Source organism: Gymnodraco acuticeps, unplaced genomic scaffold, assembly GCF_902827175.1.
Source record: "Gymnodraco acuticeps unplaced genomic scaffold, fGymAcu1.1, whole genome shotgun sequence".
NCBI lineage: Eukaryota > Metazoa > Chordata > Actinopteri > Perciformes > Bathydraconidae > Gymnodraco > Gymnodraco acuticeps.
The window spans coordinates 5,001-28,527 of record NW_022991119.1 but is presented as its reverse complement, the minus strand read 5'-3'; the positions used below and the strand labels follow the sequence as shown (position 1 = coordinate 28,527).

General features: G+C 48.6%; 1 protein-coding gene across 1 annotated transcript in view; it reads left to right on the top strand.

The window, feature by feature from the left end:
* Positions 1-637: 637 nt before the first annotated feature.
* LOC117560228 (receptor-type tyrosine-protein phosphatase beta-like) overlaps positions 638-23,527 on the top strand; it is a gene marked incomplete at both ends in the record, with an annotated part of 25,529 nt that continues 2,639 nt past the window's right edge. The window contains 7 exon segments of the mRNA XM_034237075.1: positions 638-904; positions 2,193-2,342; positions 7,328-7,586; positions 12,748-12,848; positions 12,937-13,042; positions 18,767-18,844; positions 18,976-19,057. Coding sequence (XP_034092966.1) covers positions 638-904; positions 2,193-2,342; positions 7,328-7,586; positions 12,748-12,848; positions 12,937-13,042; positions 18,767-18,844; positions 18,976-19,057 — 1,043 coding nt within the window.

The following is a 23,527-nucleotide window of genomic DNA, read 5'->3' as shown; positions in this document are numbered from 1 at the left end:
TTTTGTTTAAAATGTTCATTAATGTGCACCCCTCCGGTTCAAATGACCCGGGGGGGTGCAGGCTCTGCACAGTGTGTATTCGTACTGAAAGAGTGTGTATTAGTGCTAACAGAGTGTGTATTAGTGCTAACAAAGTGTAGTACTAACAGAGTGTGTATTAGTGCTAACAGAGTGTGTATTAGTGCTAACAGTGTGTATTAGTGCTAACAGAGTGTGTATTAGTGCTAACAGTGTGTATTAGTGCTAACAGAGTGTGTATTAGTGCTAACAGAGTGTGTATTAGTGCTAACAGTGTGTATTAGTACTAACAGAGTGTGTATTAGTAGTAACAGAGTGTAGTACTAACAGAGTACTCGTCCCTCAGGACCCGGGGGGTGCAGGCTCTGCACAGTATGTATTAGTACTAATAGAGTGTGTATTATTAGTAACAGAGTGTAGTACTAACAGAGTGTGTATTAGTAGTAACAGAGTGTAGTACTAACAGAGTGTGTATTAGTAGTAACAGAGTGTAGTACTAACAGAGTACTCGTTCCTCAGGACCCGGGGGGGTGCAGGCTCTTCAGAGTGTGTATTAGTACTAACAGAGTGTGTGTTAGTAGTAACAGAGTGTAGTACTAACAGAGTACTCGTTCCTCAGGACCCGGGGGGGTGCAGGCTCTGCGCTGCCGGCCCCAGAGCTCCACCTCCCTCTCCTGCTCCTGGACCCCCCCCCAGGCAGACTACGACTCCTTCAGCATTGAGTGCTCTGACTCGAGGCTCCTGGTGTACTCGCGGCGCAGCAACAACACCACGTACGTGATCGAGCATCTGCAGCCGAGCCGGAGGTATAGCGTCAGCGTGAAGACCATCTCAGAGCAGAGCACCAGCGAGGAGGCGCGGGACAGCGTGCTCACCATGATCGACCGTGAGACTTCCTTTTTCCTGTAAAGCACTTCCTGTTTCCTTTCCCTGTAAAGCACTTCCTCTCCGTGTAAATATCTTCCTGTCCCTGTAAAGGACTTCCTGTTCCTGTTAAGCACTTCCTGTCCCTGTAAAGCACTTCCTGTTTCTGTTAAGCACTTCCTGTCCCTGTAAAGCACTTCCTGTTCCTGTTAAGCACTTCCTGTCCCTGTAAAGCACTTCCTGTTCCTGTTAAGCACTTCCTGTCCCTGTAAAGCACTTCATGTCCCTGTAAAGCACTTCCTGTTCCTGTAAACCATTACTTTTCCCTGTAAAGCACTTCCTCTTCCTGTAAAGCACTTCCTGTTTCCTGTTCCTGTAAATCACTTCTTGTTCCTGTAAAGCACTTCCTGTTTCCTGTTCCTGTAAATCACTTCCTGTCCCTGTAAAGCACTTCCTGTTCCTGTAAAGCTCTTGTCACTACCCGATCTGCAGCTCTGCCCTATCTGTAGTGCGCATGTGCGAGATGGTCCGCCATTTTTTACAACTACATACGGCAACCCAAGAAGGACACTTGACACAGTGGCTTTTGGCAAAGCTCAAAAAGAAAACTCGAGAGAGATGAGTTATTGTTATTACAACGTGACTTCACTATTATTTAACAACTCTTTTTATTGGGTTCTTTTATTTGGGGTTAAGTACACTGTCAGAATAAGTGAGAAATGGATTTAACTTCTGTTAGACAGCCATATGCCATACATTGTTGCACACATTCACAGTAAATATGTATTCAGTATGGGGGGCATCCCCCCCTGACCCCCCTAGAGGATGTGACGTCCACCCCCATTTCAAACATGTTCATACAATACTGAATACATTTGAAGCCATTTTGACGTATATTACCTATGTCAATAAGTTTCTGTTTTTTTAGTGTATTTGTCTTTTGTAGAGATTTTTCATTTATTCTTTATTTATAAAATCTCGCCTAGGGCAGCAAATAGTCTAGAACTGGCCCTGGTACTGGGCCTCAAGAGCCTTTCTTGTGCTGGCAGACACATAGAAACAAATTGGCGGGGCGCACTTCGCACGTGCACACACTAAACAATTCCACGTGCCCCGCACTCACATTATGCTGGGCCCAGGTGCCTTAGCACCGCTGCTATGACTCCATCCTAGGGGAAACACTGTCCTGTAAAGCACTTCCTGTTTCCTGTTTCTGTTAATCACTTCCTGTTTCCTGTTTCTGTAAATCACTTCCTGTCCCTGTAAAGCACTTCCTGTTTCTTGTTGATGACTTCCTGTTTCCTGTGCAGGTCCTCCGGTGCCCCTCCCCAGCACCAGGATCAGTGTTTTCTCTGCTGCGGTCACAGAGTCCTCGGTGGTCTTCCAGGTGAACTGCAGCTGGTTCAGTGACGCTCACGGAGCCGTCAGGTTCTTCACGGTGGTGGTGTCCGAGTCTCAGGGTGAATATAAACTCCCTCAGGACAATGTGATGCTCAGAGTCCTGTGTTAAAGTCTTTCATCCAGACTTTAGGGTTAGAATCAGGTTTCTTCACACATAGAACAGACTGCGTCTCGCTCGGAGAGGACGCTGGCATTGACTGCTCGCCGCTTCTCCGTTGACTGCTCGCCGCTTCTCCGCCTCTATTACCCCTCTATCCTTTTCTGCATTGCACATTGTTTTTAATTTTAACTTATTTTGGACTTCTGCCTCCGCTGCTGGCTGAAGCCGGCTGCCCTCACTCAGCCAACAAAGTGCCAGGTGGCTTATGCTATCTGCTACATCGCCTACTTGTCTGTCTCCGTCCCAGGCAACAACCGTGGACTCTCTCTGCCTCCTGCCTTCATCTCTGGGGTACATCTGTCCCGTCCCGCTGCTCACTTCCTCCTGCCATGTCGTGGATCTTCCTCGTCTCCACAACAATCCTCCACCTCTCTGCACCTAGCCCGCTAGCCGCTATCGCTGCTAGCACACTGCTCACAGCATTCCCGCCTGTCATCATGCTGAAATACTCCATCTCACAGCTTCTGTCATTCACCAACTCCTCCACCCCGTCTTCCATCTCAGTCATCAGACATCTTGGACTCCTTTGTCGACCCCGCTACATTCACCGAAGCACCCGCCGCAGTTTTGTTTACTTTCAGCATGGACAATCCATAGCATCTATCTGCTCTACCCAACGCACACCTGACGCGTCATCAGAACGCAACTCCTACTGCTCCTCTCTCCCCCGCTAACCTACACTCCCAGCTGCATTAAATACCTGGAGCGGATCCCACTCCCCTCCGCCTCCCAACACATAACAAGCCATTTCTCCCCACCATCAAGCCCCCCTCCTCTGCTCCACCGCCCCCCCTCTCGTGCCCACCCCCGCGCTGCTAACCAGGCCAACCTCATACCTCTCCAGCCAGAACATCCGGATTACAGAACTCCCTCTCCCCTCAGTACCATCCTTCGAATTCCTCGCCTTCAAAGCCCCTCCCTCACTGACAGTTATCCTCATTTACCGCCCCCCCCAAACCACACCCCTCCTTCCTCTCTGATCTCACTGATCTCCTCACCATTGCTTCATCCCTCTCCCCACGTCTGTTACTCCTCGGCGACCTCAACATCCACATGGACTCCCCCACCTGCAAACTCGCTTCTGAATTATCCTCCCTTCTGGACAATTTCTCATTTACCCAATATGTCACCTTCCCCACCCATGATAAAGGACACATCCTTGACCTTGTCTGCTCCACCAACCTCCCAGGACTCGACCTCTACCCCTGCCTCTTTCCCCTCTCTGACCACAAACTCATACAGTTCACCATCGCCTCCCCTGTCCGCCCCCCCCCCACCCATCCAGGAACATCACCTTCCGTAATTTATGCTCTGTCGATCCCCAGCACCTCTCCGACCTGCTGTGCACTACTCTCCCCCTGGACTCGAACCTCAGCTCACCCGATGAACAACTCAACCACCTTAATTCCACCCTACTCGCCTCCCTCAACAGCCTGGCCCCCCTCAAAAGTAAAAATATCACTTTTAAAACCTCCTCACCCTGGTTCACCCCTGCACTCCGTAAGCTGAAGCAAACCGGCCGCCAGCTTGAACGCCTAACCAAGAAATCATCCCTCACAGTTCACCATGAATCCAACAAACTCCATCTCACTACCTACAGAGACGGCCTCACTGCCGCAAAAACTGCTTACCTCTCCACCATCTTTACCGACCCCTCCCATAACCCCTGGACCCTCTTCTCCACCGTCAACAAGCTCCTCAAACCCCGTGCTGACACCCTCCCTTCCTCCACTTCCACTTTATGCAGTTAATTCCTCCAGTTTTTCTCTGACAAAATCACTGCCATTAATCTCTCCCTATCCGCTGCATCTGACACACATACATCTCCCCCAACATCCACCGCCACAATTTCTCCCCCCATCTCCCTGGACCTCCCGAGCCCTCCTCCCCACGGCCGCCTCTCCCAGTTCACTCTGGTTAACCCCCTGAAATACTCAAACTGATCAGCTCCTCCAAACCCACAACCTGCTCCCTTGACCCTCTACCCACCCCTCTACTGAAGTCCTGTCTCCCCGTCCTCTGACCCTACCTTGTCAACCTTTTCAACTCCTCCCTGTCCCAAGGAACCGTTCCCTCTGGCTTCAAAACTGCTGCTGTCACTCCCATCCTCAAGAAACCCGGTTTGGATCCCTCCTCCCTCAGTAATTACCCGCCCCATCTCCAACCTCCCCTTTCTCTCAAAAACAATAGAACGCTTAATCTCCAAACAACTCCACCGCCATCTCCAAACCAACCAGCTTTATGAACCCCTTCAGTCTGGATTTCGTCCTCACCACAGTACAGAAACTGCACTCGTCAAAGTCCTCAATGACCTCCTCACCTCTGCTGACACCGGTTCCCTGAACATCCTCCTCGACCTGAGTGCAGCCTTCGATACCGTGAGCCACACCATCCTGCTTACCCGACTCCAAGACATCGGTATCAAAGGTACTGCACTCAGGTGGCTCCAGTCCTACCTCTCCGACAGATCCCACTTCATCTCCCTCAACAACCACTCCTCTGCCACAGCTTCAGTCACCCAAGGTGTTCCCCAAGGTTCAGTACTCGGCCCCCTCCTCTTCATCATCTACATCCTCCCCCTTGGTCAGATTCTCCGCCAATACAACCTGGACTTTCACTGTTACGCCGACGACACCCAGATTTACCTCAACACCAAATCCCCCCACAACCCACCCCCCTCACCCACATCGACTGCAATAAAATCCTGGATGCAACACAACTTCCTCAAACTCAACAGCAATACAACTGAACTCCTCATCGGCTCCAAATCCACCCTCAGCAAAACCCCCAACCTGACAGTCACCATTGATGGCACCCTTGTTTCCCCCTCCACCCAGGCACGCAACCTTGGCGTTATATTTGACCCCACCCTCTCCCTCGAGCCCCACATCCGTCAAGTTGTAAAAACCTAATTTTTCCACCTCTCTCACCCGCCCTGCAGCTGAGCGACTCATTCTCGCCTTCATCTCCTCCCGCCTTGACTATTGCAACTCACTCCTCTACGGCATCAGCACTACACCCCTCAGTAGACTCCAGCGTGTCCAGAACGCAGCCGCCAGACTCCTCACCGACGCCAAATCATGGCATCACATCACCCCGGTCCTCAAAGCCCTCCACCATCTACCCCCCCTACCTCACTGACCTCCTCATCCTCTACCATCCTCTCCGGACTCTCAGATCCACCTCAGCCGGTTTGCTTTCCACCCCCAAGGCCAAACTCCGGAGCTTTGGGGATAGAGCCTTCTCTGTGGCAGCCCCAAAGCTCTGGAACTCCCTCCCCCAAGACCTCCGTGAGTCTGAGTCCCTCACCCTGCTCCAGTCCCGCCTCAAAACCTACCTCTTCAACTCTGTTTATCCATAAGCCCCCCCCCCTCTCAATCAACTTCCTCTTGACTGCCTTTTCTGTTTATTTTATTTGTTTGTTTTGTTTTGTTGTTTTTGTCTATTTTTGCCTGTCCTTGTTTGTCTACCCTCCCTCACACTGTAAAGCATATTTGAGTTCGAGAAAAGCGCTATATCAATATAATCTATTATTATTATTATACAAGGAGTTGCTTTGGTGTCTGGTGGTCCGAACATAAACTACATAAGACAATAAGTTGTAAAAGAAGGTCAACAATAAAACCATTATAAAAATAGTTTTTGAAAAACTATTTAAAAAGTAGCCTCCCTGTATGCTGACCTAAAGAAGGTCTGGTCCCTGTATGCTGACCTAAAGAAGGTCTGGTCCCTGTATAGTGACCTAAAGAAGGTCTGGTCCCTATATGCTTGGTCTGGTCCCTGTATGCTGACCTAAAGAAGGTATGGTCCCTGTATAGTGACCAAAAGAAGGTCTGGTCCCTATATGCTGACCTAAAGAAGGTCTGGTCCCTGTATAGTGACCAAAAGAAGGTCTGGTCCCTGTATGCTGACCTAAAGAAGGTCTGGTCCCTGTATGCTGACCTAAAGAAGGTCTGGTCCCTGTATAGTGACCTAAAGAAGGTCTAGTCCCTGTATGCTGACCTAAAGAAGGTCTGGTCCCTGTATAGTGACCTAAAGAAGGTCTGGTTCCTGTATGCTGACCTAAAGAAGGTATGGTCCCTGTATAGTGACCAAAAGAAGGTCTGGTCCCTATATGCTGACCTAAAGAAGGTCTGGTCCCTGTATAGTGACCAAAAGAAGGTCTGGTCCCTGTATGCTGACCTAAAAAAGGTCTGGTCCCTGTATGCTGACCTAAAGAAGGTCTGGTCCCTGTATAGTGACCTAAAGAAGGTCTAGTCCCTGTATGCTGACCTAAAGAAGGTCTGGTCCCTGTATAGTGACCTAAAGAAGGTCTGGTCCCTATATGCTGACCTAAAGAAGGTCTGGTCCCTGTATAGTGACCTAAAGAAGGTCTGGTTCCTGTATGCTGACCTAAAGAAGGTATGGTCCCTGTATAGTGACCAAAAGAAGGTCTGGTCCCTATATGCTGACCTAAAGAAGGTCTGGTCCCTGTATAGTGACCAAAAGAAGGTCTGGTCCCTGTATGCTGACCTAAAGAAGGTCTGGTCCCTGTATGCTGACCTAAAGAAGGTCTGGTCCCTGTATGCTGACCTAAAGAAGGTCTGGTCCCTGTATAGTGACCTAAAGAAGGTCTGGTCCCTGTATGCTGACCTAAAGAAGGTCTGGTCCCTGTATAGTGACCTAAATAAGGTCTGGTCCCTGTATGCTGACCTCTGCAGGTGATGAAGAGGAGCAGCTCTGGTGTCTCTGCAGGTGATGAAGACGAGCAGCTCTTCTTCACCCTGTGTCTGATCTCTCTGCAGGTGATGAAGACGAGCAGCTCTTCATCACCCTGTGTCTGGTGTCTCTGCAGGTGATGAAGACGAGCAGCTCTTCATCACCCTGTGTCTGGTGTCTCTGCAGGTGATGAAGACGAGCAGCCTCAGCAGCAGCATCCTCTTCCTTCCTACCGGGATTATAAATTCAACAGCTCCATAAAGAACTTCCAGACGGGCTTCTTCCCCAGCAGCTGCAGTGACAGCAGCCAGCACAGCTTCCAGCTGGCTCTGGGCTCGGGGGCGCCTCCTCTGGGCGGGCCCTGTCAGCGCAGAGACGTCCAACCAGCAGAGAGCAGCACCGGCCAGTTCTGTGACGGGCCCCTGAAACCCAGAACTGCATACAGGTACCCATCTCATGTGTTTAATGAACAGGCCACTAGACGCCTTACACTTTCTTTCTTAGTTGTGATCACTAGCTTGGCTATCGCTGATGTGTTCATAATGTACGACTTGGGTTTAATCAAAATAAAATAATAAACTTTTCACACATTAACAAAGAAAACCACCTTTAGAATAGTCAAACATTACATTACATTACATTGCATTTAGCTGACGCTTTTATCCAAAGCGACTTACAATAAGTACATTCGACCAGGAAGACACAACCTTGAAGAAAACAGAATCATATAAGTACATCAGGTTTCATAGAGCCAAACATTTCAAGTGCTACTCCACTGGCTTTAGGTAAGCCAGTCCTTTATTAGTATAAAAGTGCTTCGTTAGTAGTTCTAACGCTCGAAGTGGAGTCGAAAGAGATGAGTTTTCAGTTTGCGCCGGAAGATGTGCAAGCTATCTGCCATCCTGATGTCAATGGGGAGCTCATTCCACCATCTTGGAGCCAGGACAGCAAACCCACGTGTTTTCGCCGATGGGAACTTGGGTCCCCCTCGCAGCGAGGGCGCAACGAGTCGTTTGGCTGATGCAGAGCGTAGTGCACGCGCTGGGGTGTACGGTTTAACCATGTACTGGATGTAGGAAGGGCCAGATCCATTCGCAGCATGGTAAGCAAGTACCAGTGTCTTGAAGTGGATTCTAGCAGTTACCGGAAGCCAGTGAAGGGAGCGGAGGAGCGGAGTGGTGTGGGAGAATTTAGGAAGGTTGAAGACCAGACGAGCCGCTGCATTCTGGATGAGCTGCAGAGGTCGGATGGCACATGCAGGTAGACCAGCCAGGAGGGAGTTGCAGTAGTCTAGGCGTGAGATGACGAGAGCCTGGACCAGAACCTGAGTCGCTTTCTGAATCAGCTGGGGACGTATCTTCCTGATGTTGTAAAGCGTGTATCTGCAGCAACGGGTTGTAGCAGCGATGTTTGCAGTGAAGGACAGGTTGTTATCTAGGGTCACACCCAGATTCCTTGCAGTCTGAGTCGGGGAAACAACTGAGGTGCCGATGTTGATTGTTAGGTCAAGAGTGGGACAATCTTTTCCCGGAAGGAAGAGCAGCTCAGTCTTGTCAAGGTTGAGCTTGAGGTGGTGAGCAGACATTCACTGAGAGATGTCAGCTAGACAAGCAGAGATGCGTGCAACGACCTGGGTCTCTGAGCGGGGAAAGGACAGAATTAATTGGGTGTCATCAGCGTAGCAGTGGTAAGAAAAACCATGCGGGCTAATGACTGATCCGAGCGAGTTTGTGTACACGGAGAAGAGGAGGGGACCAAGAACAGAGCCCTGAGGGACCCCCGTAGTTAATTGACAAGGGTCGGACTCGGACCCTCTCCAAGTCACCCTGTAGGTATGGTCTTTGAGGTATGAGGTGAGGAGGGAAAGTGCAGAGCCTGAAACTCCAAGTTATTGGAGAGTGCGAAGGAGTATCTGATGATTCACTGTGTCGAATGCAGCAGACAGGTCCAACAGGATGATGACAGAGGAGAGGGAGGCTGCTTTAGCAGTGTGCAGTTCCTCAGTGACAGCAATGAGAGCAGTTTCTGTGGAGTGACCTGCCTTGAAACCAGACTGGTGCGGATCCAGAAGGTTGTTCTGATTGAGATAACAGGAGAGTTGTTTAAAGACAGCGCGTTCAAGTGATTTAGACAGGAACGGGAGGAGAGAGACAGGCCTGTAGTTTATAACATCAGACGGGTTGAGAGTGGGTTTCTTTAGGAGAGGGTTTACTCTTGCCTCCTTGAGACTGTTTGGAAAGTGACCAGAAGTTAGAGAAGTGTTGATGAAATGGGTGAGAAACGGTAGAATATCAGGAGCGATAGTCTGAAGGAGGTTTGAAGGGATAGGGTCCAGAGGACAGGTGGTAGGGCGGGCAGAGGTAATGAGGGTAAGAACCTCACTTGGAGAGAGAGGGGAAAAGGAGGTTAGTGTGTGGGTGGAAGGAGGGTCTGGTGACCCAGCGGTGAGTAAAGGTGAGTCAGAAAAAGAAGAGCGAATATCATCAACCTTTTTTTCAAAGTGGGTAACAAAGTCGCTTGACAGAAGTGAGGAGGGGGGAGGAGCTTTTGGAGGGTCCAAGAGGGTGGAGAAGATGGAAAATAGTTTTTTAGGATTGGAATAGGAAGATTGGATCTTATCTTGAAAGAAAGTGCTTTTTGCCTGAGAGATCGAAGCAGAGAAAGAGGAGAGGAGAGCTTGATAGGTTAGGAGGTCGTCACGGTGTTTGGATTTCCACCATTTCCGCTCTGCTGCCCTAAGGACGGTTCTATTAGCACGCAGTGCATCATTTAGCCAGGGAGCAGGAAGGGACTGACGAGCCTGCCGAGATGTGAGAGGACAGAGCGAGTCCAGAGTGGATGAGAGAGTAGAGAGGAGAGTTTCTGCAGCAGAGTTTGGAGGCAGGAGATGGAACGAATCAGAGGAAGGGAGGGCTGAGAGCACCGACGAGGCAAAGGTAGGGGGGGAGAGGGAGCGAAGGTTACGGCGGACAAGTGCAGGATGGGAAGAGATTAGTTTGTTATGTTTGGAAAGGGATAGAGAGAATGAAATGAAGAAGTGATCGGATGTGTGGAGCGGGTTTACAGAGAGGTTAGAAGTAGAGCAGTTCCTTGAGAATATGAGATCAAGGACATTGCCAGCTTTATGAGTCGGTGGGGACGGAGACAGTGAGAAAGCAAAGGCGGTTAACAGAGATGTTAGTTCGTCTATCTTCCCCGTCTGGAGGTTGAAGTCTCCGAGAAGTACAGCGGGAGGGCCAGTTTCAGGGATGAGTGAGAGGAGATTATCTAATTCCTCCAAGAAGTCCCCCAAGGCGCCTGGTGGACGGTAGAGAACAACAATGGTTAACTGTATAGGATGGGTTACTGTGACGGCATGGAATTCAAAGGTGGAAGGAGTGAAGTTAGGTAGCTTGAAGAGGGAAAAGCTCCATTTGGGAGATAGCAGGAGACCAGTGCCACCTCCTCTGCCAGTGGGTCTGGGTGTATGGGAGAAGGAATATGCAGTGGAGAGAGCTGCTGGGGTGGATGTGTTGGATGGAGTAATCCAGTTCTCAGTGAGAGCAAGGAAATCCAGAGACTGCAGGGAGGCGTAGCCAGAGATGAAGTCAGCCTTAGGAACAGCTGACTGGCAGTTCCACAGGCCACCTGAAACTAGATGTTGGATCTCAGTGGAGCACGTGGGATAGACGAGAGCAGGCCGGTTATATCGATTAGGAGATACACGGGGCCAGTGATAATTGCGAGAAGACACATGAACAGGAATGTAGAAAATACACATGATTATAGCATGAGGGGCAAGAAAACTAAAGAAAAGATAAATAAGACACCAGCACAATCAGAGTAGGATTTGCCTCCTCTTTGCCTCCCTCGTGACTCCCGCAGGACTCCAATGTCTTTGTCAGTCTTACTCCCGCAGGACTCCAATGTCTTTGTCAGTCTTCGGCTGTCTGACGCTGAAGCTGACGCTCCAGGAAAGAGCTACCCAAAAATGGACGCCTGATTGCTCAGTTCACACAGCTGTAGGGCCACGGCCCTCTAATTAGTTAACTATCTACAGCTGATGGGCGACAGTAGACTGGCCGTGCCTATATTAATGCAGGCTTGAGTGCTGAGACCTGTAAAGCAGGTTTCGCCTGAGCAGATCTGAGATTTAAAATCTCTCAAACGCGATTTAGCCGTTAAAGCTACAATAACAATTTATACAGAGTCGAATAAATGAAACAGAGAAGTCTAATTAAACAAGAATATAACTTACAGTGGTTGCTGCGTCAATAGGTAATGTCGTTACCGGGTCCAGATGCACACTGAGTTCATCAGATTTTAAATGCGGTATTTAAATGCTTTTTAAGGTACAAAATGACTGAGTCACGCGGTTGTACTTCACGCTATCAATAGACTGGCCGTGCCTATATTAATGCAGGCTTGAGTGCTGAGACCTGTAAAGCAGGTTTCGCCTGAGCAGATCTGAGATTTAAAATCTCTCAAACGCGATTTAGCCGTTAAAGCTACAATAACAATGTATACAGAGTCGAATAAATGAAACAGAGAAGTCTAATTAAACAAGAATATAACTTACAGTGGTTGCTGCGTCAATAGGTAATGTCGTTACCGGGTCCAGATGCACACTGAGTTCATCAGATTTTAAATGCGGTATTTAAATGCTTTTAAGGTACAAAATGACTGAGTCACGCGGTTGTACTTCACGCTATCAGTAGACTGGCCGTGCCTATATTAATGCAGGCTTGAGTGCTGAGACCTGTAAAGCAGGTTTCGCCTGAGCAGATCTGAGATTTAAAATCTCTCAAACGCGATTTAGCCGTTAAAGCTACAATAACAATTTATACAGAGTCGAATAAATGAAACAGAGAAGTCTAATTAAACAAGAATATAACTTACAGTGGTTGCTGCGTCAATAGGTAATGTCGTTACCGGGTCCAGATGCAAACAAATCTTAGATCCTCTTTCTGGACGTTGTGTAGTCTTTCGCACAGGTTACCCATCTCTCTGTCTCTTTAGAGGCTAGTGGGAATTGTAGTCAGGAGTAGAAGGTCAGGAGTAGGTGACAATATTTGGCAATTTTAACAAAAGACTGGCTCAGATTACATTACTATTGATTACTACTGATTACATCATCTTACATGTAACTAGTATATTTAACGGATTACATTTTTAAAGTAACCCTCCCAACCCTGATAATCAAGCGTCCAAAGGATGTTAAAAACCCTGAGGTCTCTGCCTTCAGAAATCCATAGCATTCATCTGTTCGTATCTCACATATCTATTATTACAATAAGCAGAGTATTCTTTTACTCTATAGTATATCATTTTACATCTAGTTTTAGCTGATCTTATTCTATTTTACTTAGGGTAGAGGGTTATTTTAATGTTCCTGCATTACTTGCACATTAGTCTGTCAACATTCTCTTGCACTATTTTATTTCTACTCTGTTTCTTCCTGCACTATTTTTATAGTTTTTTGTCTGATATATTTGTGTTGCATTGTTGGAGAAGCCTGGGACTTCAGATTTTCATTTCATAACTACAGTAGCTTTGCATATGATGATTAAACATTTGAACTTTGAACTTAGATGTATTTGGCATACCTTTTCTCTGTGTGTCTGCAGGCTGAGCATCCGAGCGTTCACTCAGCTGTTTGATGACCAGCAGAGAGCCTCTCCTCTGTACAGCGACACCTACCTGTCGCTACCCATTGTCACCGAGGCCGGTCCGCTGCCCGTCAGACATTAACGTCTTCATTTAAACCAAACTGTTTCAGATGTCCACGAATAAAAACGTTGTGTATCCTCCCTCAGAGCCTCTGAGCGGCGTGATCGAGGGTGTCAGTGCCGGCATGTTCCTTGTCGTCATGATGGTGGGGGTCACCGCTCTGCTGGTTTGCAGACAAAAGAGTCGCAAAGTGTAAGTATCTATGACTTAAAGACGTGATTACACAACTTACCTCTTCACTAACACTGTGTATCACTGTGCTGCCTCTGCTGGACTGTAACACACCTCCTCACTTACACTGTTTATCACTGTGCTGCCCTCTGCTGGACTGTAACACACCTCCTCACTAACACTGTGTATCACTGTGCTGCCCTCTGCTGGACTGTAACACACCTCCTCACTAACACTGTTTATCACTGTGCTGCCCTCTGCTGGACTGTAACACACCTCCTCACTAACACTGTTTATCACTGTGCTGCCTCTGCTGGACTGTAACACACCTCCTCACTTACACTGTGTATCACTGTGCTGCCCTCTGCTGGACTGTAACACACCTCCTCACTTACACTGTTTATCACTGTGCTGCCCTCTGCTGGACTGTAACACACCTCCTCACTAACACTGTTTATCACTGTGCTGCCCTCTGCTGGACTGTAACACACCTCCTCACTAACACTGTTTATCACTGTGCTGCCCTCTGCTGGACTGTAACACACCTCCTCACTTACACTGTGTATCACTGTGCTGCCTCTGCTGGACTGTAACACACCTCCTCACTAACACTGTTTATCACTGTGCTGCCCTCTGCTGGACTGTAACACACCTCCTCACTAACACTGTTTATCACTGTGCTGCCCTCTGCTGGACTGTAAACACACCTCCTCACTAACACTGTTTATCACTGTGCTGCCCTCTGCTGGACTGTAACACACCTCCTCACTAACACTATTTATCACTGTGCTGCCCTCTGCTGGACTGTAACACACCTCCTCACTTACACTGTGTATCACTGTGCTGCCTTCTGCTGGTCTGCAACACACCTCCTCACTAACACTGTTTATCACTGTGCTGCCTCTGCTGGACTGTAACACACCTCTTCACTAACACTGTTTATCACTGTGCTGCCTCTGCTGGACTGTAACACACCTCTTCACTAACACTGCTTATCACTGTGCTGCCCTCTGCTGGACTGTAACACACCTCCTCACTAACACTGTTTATCACTGTGCTGCCCTCTGCTGGACTGTAACACACCTCCTCACTAACACTGTTTATCACTGTGCTGCCCTCTGCTGGACTGTAACACACCTCCTCACTAACACTGCTTATCACTGTGCTGCCCTCTGCTGGACTGTAACACACCTCCTCACTAACACTGCTTATCACTGTGCTGCCCTCTGCTGGACTGTAACACACCTCCTCACTAACACTGCTTATCACTGTGCTGCCCTCTGCTGGACTGTAACACACCTCTTCACTAACACTGCTTATCACTGTGCTGCCCTCTGCTGGACTGTAACACACCTCCTCACTAACACTGCTTATCACTGTGCTGCCCTCTGCTGGACTGTAACACACCTCTTCACTAACACTGCTTATCACTGTGCTGCCTCTGCTGGACTGTAACACACCTCTTCACTAACACTGCTTATCACTGTGCTGCCTCTGCTGGACTGTAACACACCTCTTCACTAACACTGCTTATCACTGTGCTGCCTCTGCTGGACTGTAACACACCTCTTCACTAACACTGCTTATCACTGTGCTGCCTCTGCTGGACTGTAACACACCTCTTCACTTACACTGTTTATCACTGTGCTGCCTCTGCTGGACTGTAACACACCTCTTCACTACACTGTTATCACTGTGCTGCCTCTGCTGGACTGTAACACACCTCTTCACTACACTGTTTATCACTGTGCTGCCTCTGCTGGACTGTACACACCTCCTCACTACACTGTTTATCACTGTGCTGCCTCTGCTGGACTGTAACACACCTCCTCACTAACACTGTTTATCACTGTGCTGCCTGCTGGACTGTAACCACCTCCTCACTAACACTGTTTCACTGTGCTGCCTCTGCTGGACTGTAACACACCTCCTCACTAACACTGTTATCACTGTGCTGCCCTCTGCTGGACTGTAACACCTCCTCACTAACACTGTTATCACTGTGCTGCCCTCTGCTGGACTGTAACACACCTCTCACTAACACTGCTTATCACTGTGCTGCCTCTGCTGGACTGTAACACACCTCTCACTAACACTGTTTCACTGTGCTGCCTCTGCTGGACTGTAACACACCTCCTCACTAACACTGTTTATCACTGTGCTGCCTCTGCTGGACTGTAACACACCTCCTCACTAACACTGTTTATCACTGTGCTGCCTCTGCTGGACTGTAACACACCTCCTCACTAACACTGTTTATCACTGTGCTGCCTCTGCTGGACTGTAACACACCTCTTCCTAACACTGCTTATCACTGTGCTGCCTCTGCTGGACTGTAACACCTCTCACTAACACTGTTTATCACTGTGCTGCCTCTGCTGGTCTGTAACACACCTCTTCACTTACACTGTTTATCACTGTGCTGCCCTCTGCTGGTCTGTAACACACCTCCTCACTAACACTGTTTATCACTGTGCTGCCTCTGCTGGTCTGTAACACACCTCCTCACTTACACTGTTTATCACTGTGCTGCCTTCTGCTGGTCTGTAACACACCTCCTCACTTACACTGTTTATCACTGTGCTGCCCTCTGCTGGTCTGTAACACACCTCCTCACTTACACTGTTTATCACTGTGCTGCCTTCTGCTGGTCTGTAACACACCTCCTCACTTACACTGTTTATCACTGTGCTGCCCTCTGCTGGTCTGTAACACACCTCCTCACTTACACTGTTTATCACAGTGCTGCCCTCTGCTGGTCTGTAACACACCTCCTCACTTACACTGTTTATCACAGTGCTGCCTCTGCTGGTCTGCAACACACCTCCCTCACTTACACTGTTTATCACTGTGCTGCCTCTGCTGGACTGTAACACACCTCCTCACTAACACTGTTTATCACTGTGCTGCCCTCTGCTGGTCTGTAACACACCTCCTCACTTACACTGTTTATCACTGTGCTGCCTCTGCTGGACTGTAACACACCTCCTCACTAACACTGTTTATCACTGTGCTGCCCTCTGCTGGTCTGTAACACACCTCCTCACTTACACTGTTTATCACAGTGCTGCCCTCTGCTGGTCTGTAACACACCTCCTCACTTACACTGTTTATCACTGTGCTGCCCTCTGCTGGTCTGTAACACACCTCCTCACTAACACTGTTTATCACTGTGCTGCCTCTGCTGGACTGTAACACACCTCCTCACTAACACTGTTTATCACTGTGCTGCCCTCTGCTGGTCTGTAACACACCTCCTCACTAACACTGTTTATCACTGTGCTGCCTCTGCTGGACTGTAACACACCTCCTCACTAACACTGTTTATCACTGTGCTGCCTCTGCTGGACTGTAACACACCTCCTCACTAACACTGTTTATCACTGTGCTGCCTCTGCTGGTCTGTAACACACCTCCTCACTTACACTGTTTATCACTGTGCTGCCTCTGCTGGTCTGTAACACACCTCCTCACTAACACTGTTTATCACTGTGCTGCCTCTGCTGGTCTGTAACACACCTCCTCACTTACACTGTTTATCACTGTGCTGCCTCTGCTGGACTGTAACACACCTCCTCACTTACACTGTTTATCACTGTGCTGCCTCTGCTGGTCTGTAACACACCTCCTCACTAACACTGTTTATCACTGTGCTGCCTCTGCTGGACTGTAACACACCTCCTCACTAACACTGTTTATCACTGTGCTGCCTCTGCTGGTCTGTAACACACCTCCTCACTAACACTGTTTATCACTGTGCTGCCTCTGCTGGACTGTAACACACCTCCTCACTAACACTGTTTATCACTGTGCTGCCTCTGCTGGACTGTAACACACCTCCTCACTTACACTGTTTATCACTGTGCTGCCCTCTGCTGGACTGTAACACACCTCCTCACTAACACTGTTTATCACTGTGCTGCCCTCTGCTGGACTGTAACACACCTCCTCACTAACACTGTTTATCACTGTGCTGCCTCTGCTGGACTGTAACACACCTCCTCACTAACACTGTGTATCACTCTGCTGCCCTCTGCTGGACTGTAACACACCTCCTCACTAACACTGCTTATCACAGTGCTGCCTCTGCTGGACTGTAACACACCTCCTCACTTACACTGGCCATTTCTCATTTCTCTAACTCCCCTCCTCGACTCCTTTCCTCAAGACTTAGTCCCGCCCACAGGAGATGCGAACGGAGGAGTCGAGGAGGGGAACCGAGGAGAGAGGAGGGGAACCGAGGAGAGAGGAGGGGAACCGAGGAGAGAGAGGAGAGAGGAGGGGAGTCGAGGAGAGAGGAGGGGAACCGAGGAGAGAGGAGGGGAAGCAGCAGGCGGTTAGAGAAAGGAGAACTCCTCTCCTCTGAGCTGGTCATTTTAAAGAGACGTCCATTAATGATGACAGGAGGCACAGCAGCCCTCTGTCTGATGGACAGATGTGTTCATGACCACTTTTATATTTACTTTGATTCAATCACAGTGCGGTATAATGAGACAATAACAGGCTGCAGATGAGGACAAACACACACACACACACACACACACACACATATATATATATATAAATATATACCATTTCAGAATCAAACAGAGCACTCTCATAATAACGTAACACTATCAGAGACTGGATATACCCCCCCCCCCCCTCTCCCCTCTCTGGTCGCTACAATGAGGGAAATAAATTATGGGCCAAAAGTTTTATTTACAAGTATTAAAAGTAAGCAGAGGACACCAAACCAACTGAGACCTGTCTGTCCGCTGCATCTACGCACTGTACAACACACACACCTACACACTGTACCACACACACCTGCAGCTCCTAAAGCATCATCAGGCTGCAGCCGTTGTGTATTTTATTTTGTGAAGCACTAAATGCTCTTAGAAACATCTGGACTCTTTGTTTGTAGATATCTACTAAACTAAAGCAAAGAGAGTCGGCCTGTTCTACTGAGTGATATATATTATACACACTGCTCTGCTTTCTGCACGGACCGCTCAGCTGTTCTCTCTGGAAACATCGCCTCACGATGAGAGCAGTTTCTCAAATAATATCCAGGGGATGCATGCAGAGCTGTGATTGGCTGAGATCAATCCGGCCGTGCGTCACGACTCTTTGAAACATCTCTGTTCCCGGAAATGCATCCACGAAGGAGCCGAGGAGGACCCATCAGTGTCTCCTCGGTTAGAGCTCCTCCAGAGAGCCTCCTCTATCCTCTCTCCTCTCTCCTCCGTTAGAGCTCCTCCAGAGAGCCTCCTCTTTCCTCTCTCCTCTCTCCTCTCTCCTCTCTCCTCGGTTAGAGCTCCTCCAGAGAGCCTCCTCTTCTCTCTCCTCTCTCCTCGGTTAGAGCTCCTCCAGAGAGCCTCCTCTCCTCTCTCCTCTCTCCTCGGTTAGAGCTCCTCCAGAGAGCCTCCTCGACGCTCAATCCTCGGTCCTCGAAGTGCATTTAGAGAAATGAGATGTCCTTCAACATGGCGCGCTAAAATTCATTTCCGGGTCACTACCAGAGGACCGAGGAGTCGAGGAGTCGAGGAGGGGGATTTGATTAAATGAGAAAGAGCGACTGTTTATCACTGTGCTGCCTCTGCTGGACTGTAACACTATGATAAAGCTTTATGTATTCATGACTCGGGTCCGGATCTTTATCTCTTTCCATCATTACTTGTTAGTTGTGTGCGGACAAGTGGTTCTGAGGTTATGATTGGACGACAGCGCAGGTGATGAATAAAGATAACGTGTGAGTTTCAGAGTTCAGGAGAGAACGGCGGTCAGGATGAGTGTGAGGAGGGAGGGGCCAACATCAGGCCTCCATCAGGGAGTCAGAGGGTACAATACTGCATAAAATATTGCATTCTGTACTGTAATACTACTGCTGATAATACTGCATGTTGTACTGTAGGTGAGAGGTTTTTTGTTACAGCAGTTTTATTTTTGCCTAATACTTTACTCTGTTACAGTCCTATAAAGGTCCTGAGCTTTGAGAGCCAATTCCACAAACTGCAGGCCGACTCCAACTACCTGCTGTCAGAGGAGTTCGAGGTCCGTTCATATTCCCTCCTATAACCTGTTACCCTCCTGTGACCCGTTAACCTCCTGTGACCTGTTACATCACATTGCATTTAGCTGACGCTTTTATCCAAAGCGACTTACAATAAGTGCGTTCGACCAACAAAATACAAAACAGAATCATATAAGTACATCAGGCTTCATAGAGCAAAAACATTTCAAGTGCTACTCAACTGGCTTTAGATAAGCCAGCCCTTTATTAGTATATAAGTGCTTTGTTAATAGTTCTATCGCTCGAAGTGGAGTCGAAAGAGATGAGTTTTCAGTCTGCGCCGGAAGGTGTGTAAGCTATCTGCTGTCCTGATGTCAATGGGGAGCTCATTCCACCATCTTGGAGCCAGGATAGCAAACCCACGTGTTTCTGCTGATGGGAACTTGGGTCCCCTTCGCAGCGAGGGTGCAGCGAGTCGTTTGGTTGATGCAGAGCGTAATACACATGCTGGGGTGTACGGTTTAACCATGTCCTGGATTTAGGAAGGGCCAGATCCATTCGCAGCATGGTACGCAAGTACCATTATCTTGAAGTGGATTCTAGCAGTTATCGGAAGCCAGTGAAGGCAGCGTAGGAGCGGCGTGATGTGGGAGAATTTAGGAAGGTTGAAGACCAGGCGAGCCGCTGCATTCTGGATGAGCTGCAGAGGTCGGATGGCACATGCAGGTAGACCAGCCAGGAGAGAGTTACAGTAGTCTAGGCGTGAGGTGACGAGAGTCTGGACCAGAACCTGCGTGGCTTTCTGGGTCAGCTGGGGACGCATCCTCCTGATGTTGTAAAGCGTGTATCTGCAGCAACGGGTTGTAGCAGCTATGTTTGCAGTGAAGGACAGGTTGTTATCTAGGATCACACCCAGATTCCTTGCAGTCTGAGTCAGGGAAACAACAGAGGTGCCAATGTTGATTGTTAGGTCAAGAGTGGGACAATCTTTTCCCGGAAGGAAAAGCAGTTCAGTCTTGTTCAGGTTGAGCTTGAGGTGATGATCAGACATCCACTGAGAGATGTCAGCTAGACAAGCAGAGATGCGTGCGACGACCTGGGTCTCTGAGCCGGGAAAGGACAGAATTAATTGGGTGTCGTCAGCGTAGCAGTGGTATGAAAAACCATGCGGGCTAATGACTGATCCGAGCGAGTTTGTGTACAAGGAGAAGAGGAGGGGACCAAGAACAGTGCCCAGAGGGACCCCTGTAGTTAATTGACAAGGGTCGGACTCGGACCCTCTCCAAGTAACCCTGTAGGTACGGTCTTTCAGGTATGAGGTGAGGAGGGAAAGTGCAGAGCCTGAAACTCCAAGTTCTTGGAGAGTGCGAAGGAGGATCTGATGGTTCACCGTGTCGAATGCAGCAGACAGGTCCAAAAGGATGATGACAGAGGAGAGGGAGGCTGCTTTAGCAGTGTGCAGTTCCTCAGTGACAGCAAGGAGGGCAGTTTCTGTGGAGTTACCTGCCTTGAAACCAGACTGGTGCGGATCCAGAAGGTTGTTCTGATAGAGATAGCAGGAGAGTTGTCTAAAGACAGCGCGTTCAAGTGTTTTAGACAGGAACGGGAGGAGAGAGACAGGCCTGTAATTTATAACATCAGACGGGTTGAGAGTGGGTTTCTTTAGGAGAGGGTTTACTCTTGCCTCCTTGAGACTGTTTGGAAAGTGACCAGAAGTTAGAGAAGTGTTGATGAAATGGGTGAGAAACGGTAGAATATCAGGAGCGATAGTCTGAAGGAGGTTTGAAGGGATAGGGTCCAGAGGACAGGTGGTAGGGCGGGCAGAGGTAATGAGGGTAAGAACCTCACTTGGAGAGAGAGGGGAAAAGGAGGTCAGTGAACGGAGGGTCTGGTGACCCAGCGGTGAGTAAAGGTGAGTCAGAAAAAGAAGAGCGAATATCATCAACCTTTTTTTCAAAGTGGTTAACAAAGTCGCTTGACAGAAGGGAGGAGGGGGAAGGGGCTTTGGGGGGGTCCAAGAGGTTGGAGAAGATGGAAATTAGTTTTTTGGGATTGGAATAGGAAGATTGGATCTTATCTTGAAAGAAAGTGCTTTTTGCCTGAGAGATCGAAGCAGAGAAAGAGGAGAGGAGAGCCTGATAGGTTAGGAGGTCGTCACGGTGTTTGGATTTCCACCATTTCCGCTCTGCTGCCCGAAGGACGGTTCTATTAGCACGCAGTGCATCATTTATCCAGGGAGCAGGAGGGGACTGACGAGCCTGCCGAGATGTGAGAGGACAGAGAGAGTCCAGAGAGGATGAGAGAGTAGAGAGGAGAGTTTTTGCAGCAGAGTTTGGAGGCAGGAGTTGGGACGAGTCCGAGGAAGGGAGGGCTGAGAGCACCGATGAGGCAAAGGTAGAGGGGGAGAGGGAACGAAGGTTATGGCGGACAGGTGCAGGATGAGAAGAGATTAGTTTGTTATGTTTTGAAAGGGGTAGAGAGAATGAAATGAAGAAGTGATCGGATGTGTGGAGCGGGTTTACAGAGAGGTTAGAAGTAGTGCAGTTCCTTGAGATAGTGAGAAAGCACAGGCGGTTAACAGAGATGTTAGTTCGTCTATCTTCTCTGTCTCGAGGTTGAAGTCTCCGAGAAGTACAGCGGGAGGGCCAGTTTCAGGGATGTGTGAGAGGAGATGATCTAATTCCTCCAAGAAGTCCCCCAAGGCGCCTGGTGGACGGTAGAGAACAACAATGGTTAATTGTATAGGATGGGTTACTGTGACGGCATGGAATTCAAAGGTGGAAGGAGTGAAGTTAGGTAGCTTGAAGAGGGAAAAGCTCCATTTGGGAGAGAGCAGGAGACCAGTGCCACCTCCTCTGCCAGTTGGTCTGGGTGTATGGGAGAAGGAATATGCTGTGGAGAGAGCTGCTGGGGTGGATGTGTTGGATGGAGTAATCCAGGTCTCAGTGAGAGCAAGGAAATCCAGAGACTGCAGGGAGGCGTAGCCAGAGATGAAGTCAGCCTTAGGAACAGCTGACTGGCAGTTCCACAGGCCGCCTGAAACTAGATGTTGGATCTCAGTGGAGCATGTGGGATAGACGAGAGCAGGCCGGTTATATCGATTACGAGATACACAGGGCCAGTGATAATTGCGAGAAGACACATAAACAGGAATGGAGAAAATACACATGATTATAGCATGAGGGGCTAAACAACCACAGAAAATAAAACACCAGCGATACTTAGCTCAATCAAAGTAGGATTTGCCTCCTCTTTGCCTCCCTCGTGACTCCAGCAGGACTCTAATGTCTTAGCCTGTCTGACGCTGGAGCTGACGCTCCAGGAAAGTGCTACCTAAAATGGACACCTGATTGCTGAGTTCTCACAGCTGTGGGGCCATGTCCCTTTAATTAGTTAACTATCTGCAGCTGGTGGCCCTCAAAAGGAAATCTAGACTGCCTTCCTCCTGATTTGTTATTGTCTTTTGAGTCAATTACATTCAACCCTAAGTTATAAAGTTATGAGTTTAACCCTTAATACAGTTACACCTACTCAATAAAGCTCTTAGTATTCTACAAATGTTTAAATCAAAGTTAACCCTAGCAGTCAGTTAGTTCACTTTTAAGGTTTCAGTCAAATGACTTGTCCCAAGTTTCTGCCTGACAGATACTGTAGCGGTTTTGAGATTTAAAATCACAATTCCAGTCAGATCAACTACAGAGCATTGATACAGAGTACACACACTGAAACAGAGAAGTCTAAAGACACAATGTTACTCACACAATTCTAGAAGTCTCCAGTAGCTTTCCTGTCAAAATCGAGTTGCACACTGTGACCCTCCTATAACCTGTTACCCTCCTATAACCCGTTACCCTCCTATAACCTGTTACCCTCCTATAACCTGTGACTCTCCTATAACCTGTTACCCTCCTATAACCTGTTACCCTCCTATAAACTGTGGCCCTCCTATAACCTGTTACCCTCCTATAACCCGTTACCCTCCTATAACCTGTGACCCTCCTGTAACCTGTTACCCTCCTATAACCTGTTACCCTCCTATAACCTTTTACCCTCCTATAACCTGTTACCCTCCTATAACCTGTTACCCTCCTATAACCCGTTACCCTCATATAACCTGTTACCCTCATATAACCTGTTACCCTCCTATAACCCGTTACCCTCCTATAACCTGTTACCCTCCTATAACCCGTTACCCTCCTATAACCTGTTACCCTCCTGTAACCTGTTACCCTCCTGTAACCTCTTACCCTCCTATAACCCGTTACCCTCCTATAACCCGTTACCCTCCTATAACCTGTTACCCTCCTATAACCTGTTACCCTCCTGTAACCTCTTACCCTCCTATAACCCGTTACCCTCCTATAACCTGTTACCCTCCTATAACCTGTTACCCTCCTATAACCTGTTACCCTCCTATAACCCGTTACCCTCCTATAACCTGTTACCCTCCTATAACCTGTTACCCTCCTATAACCTGTTACCCTCATATAACCTGTTACCCTCCTGTAACC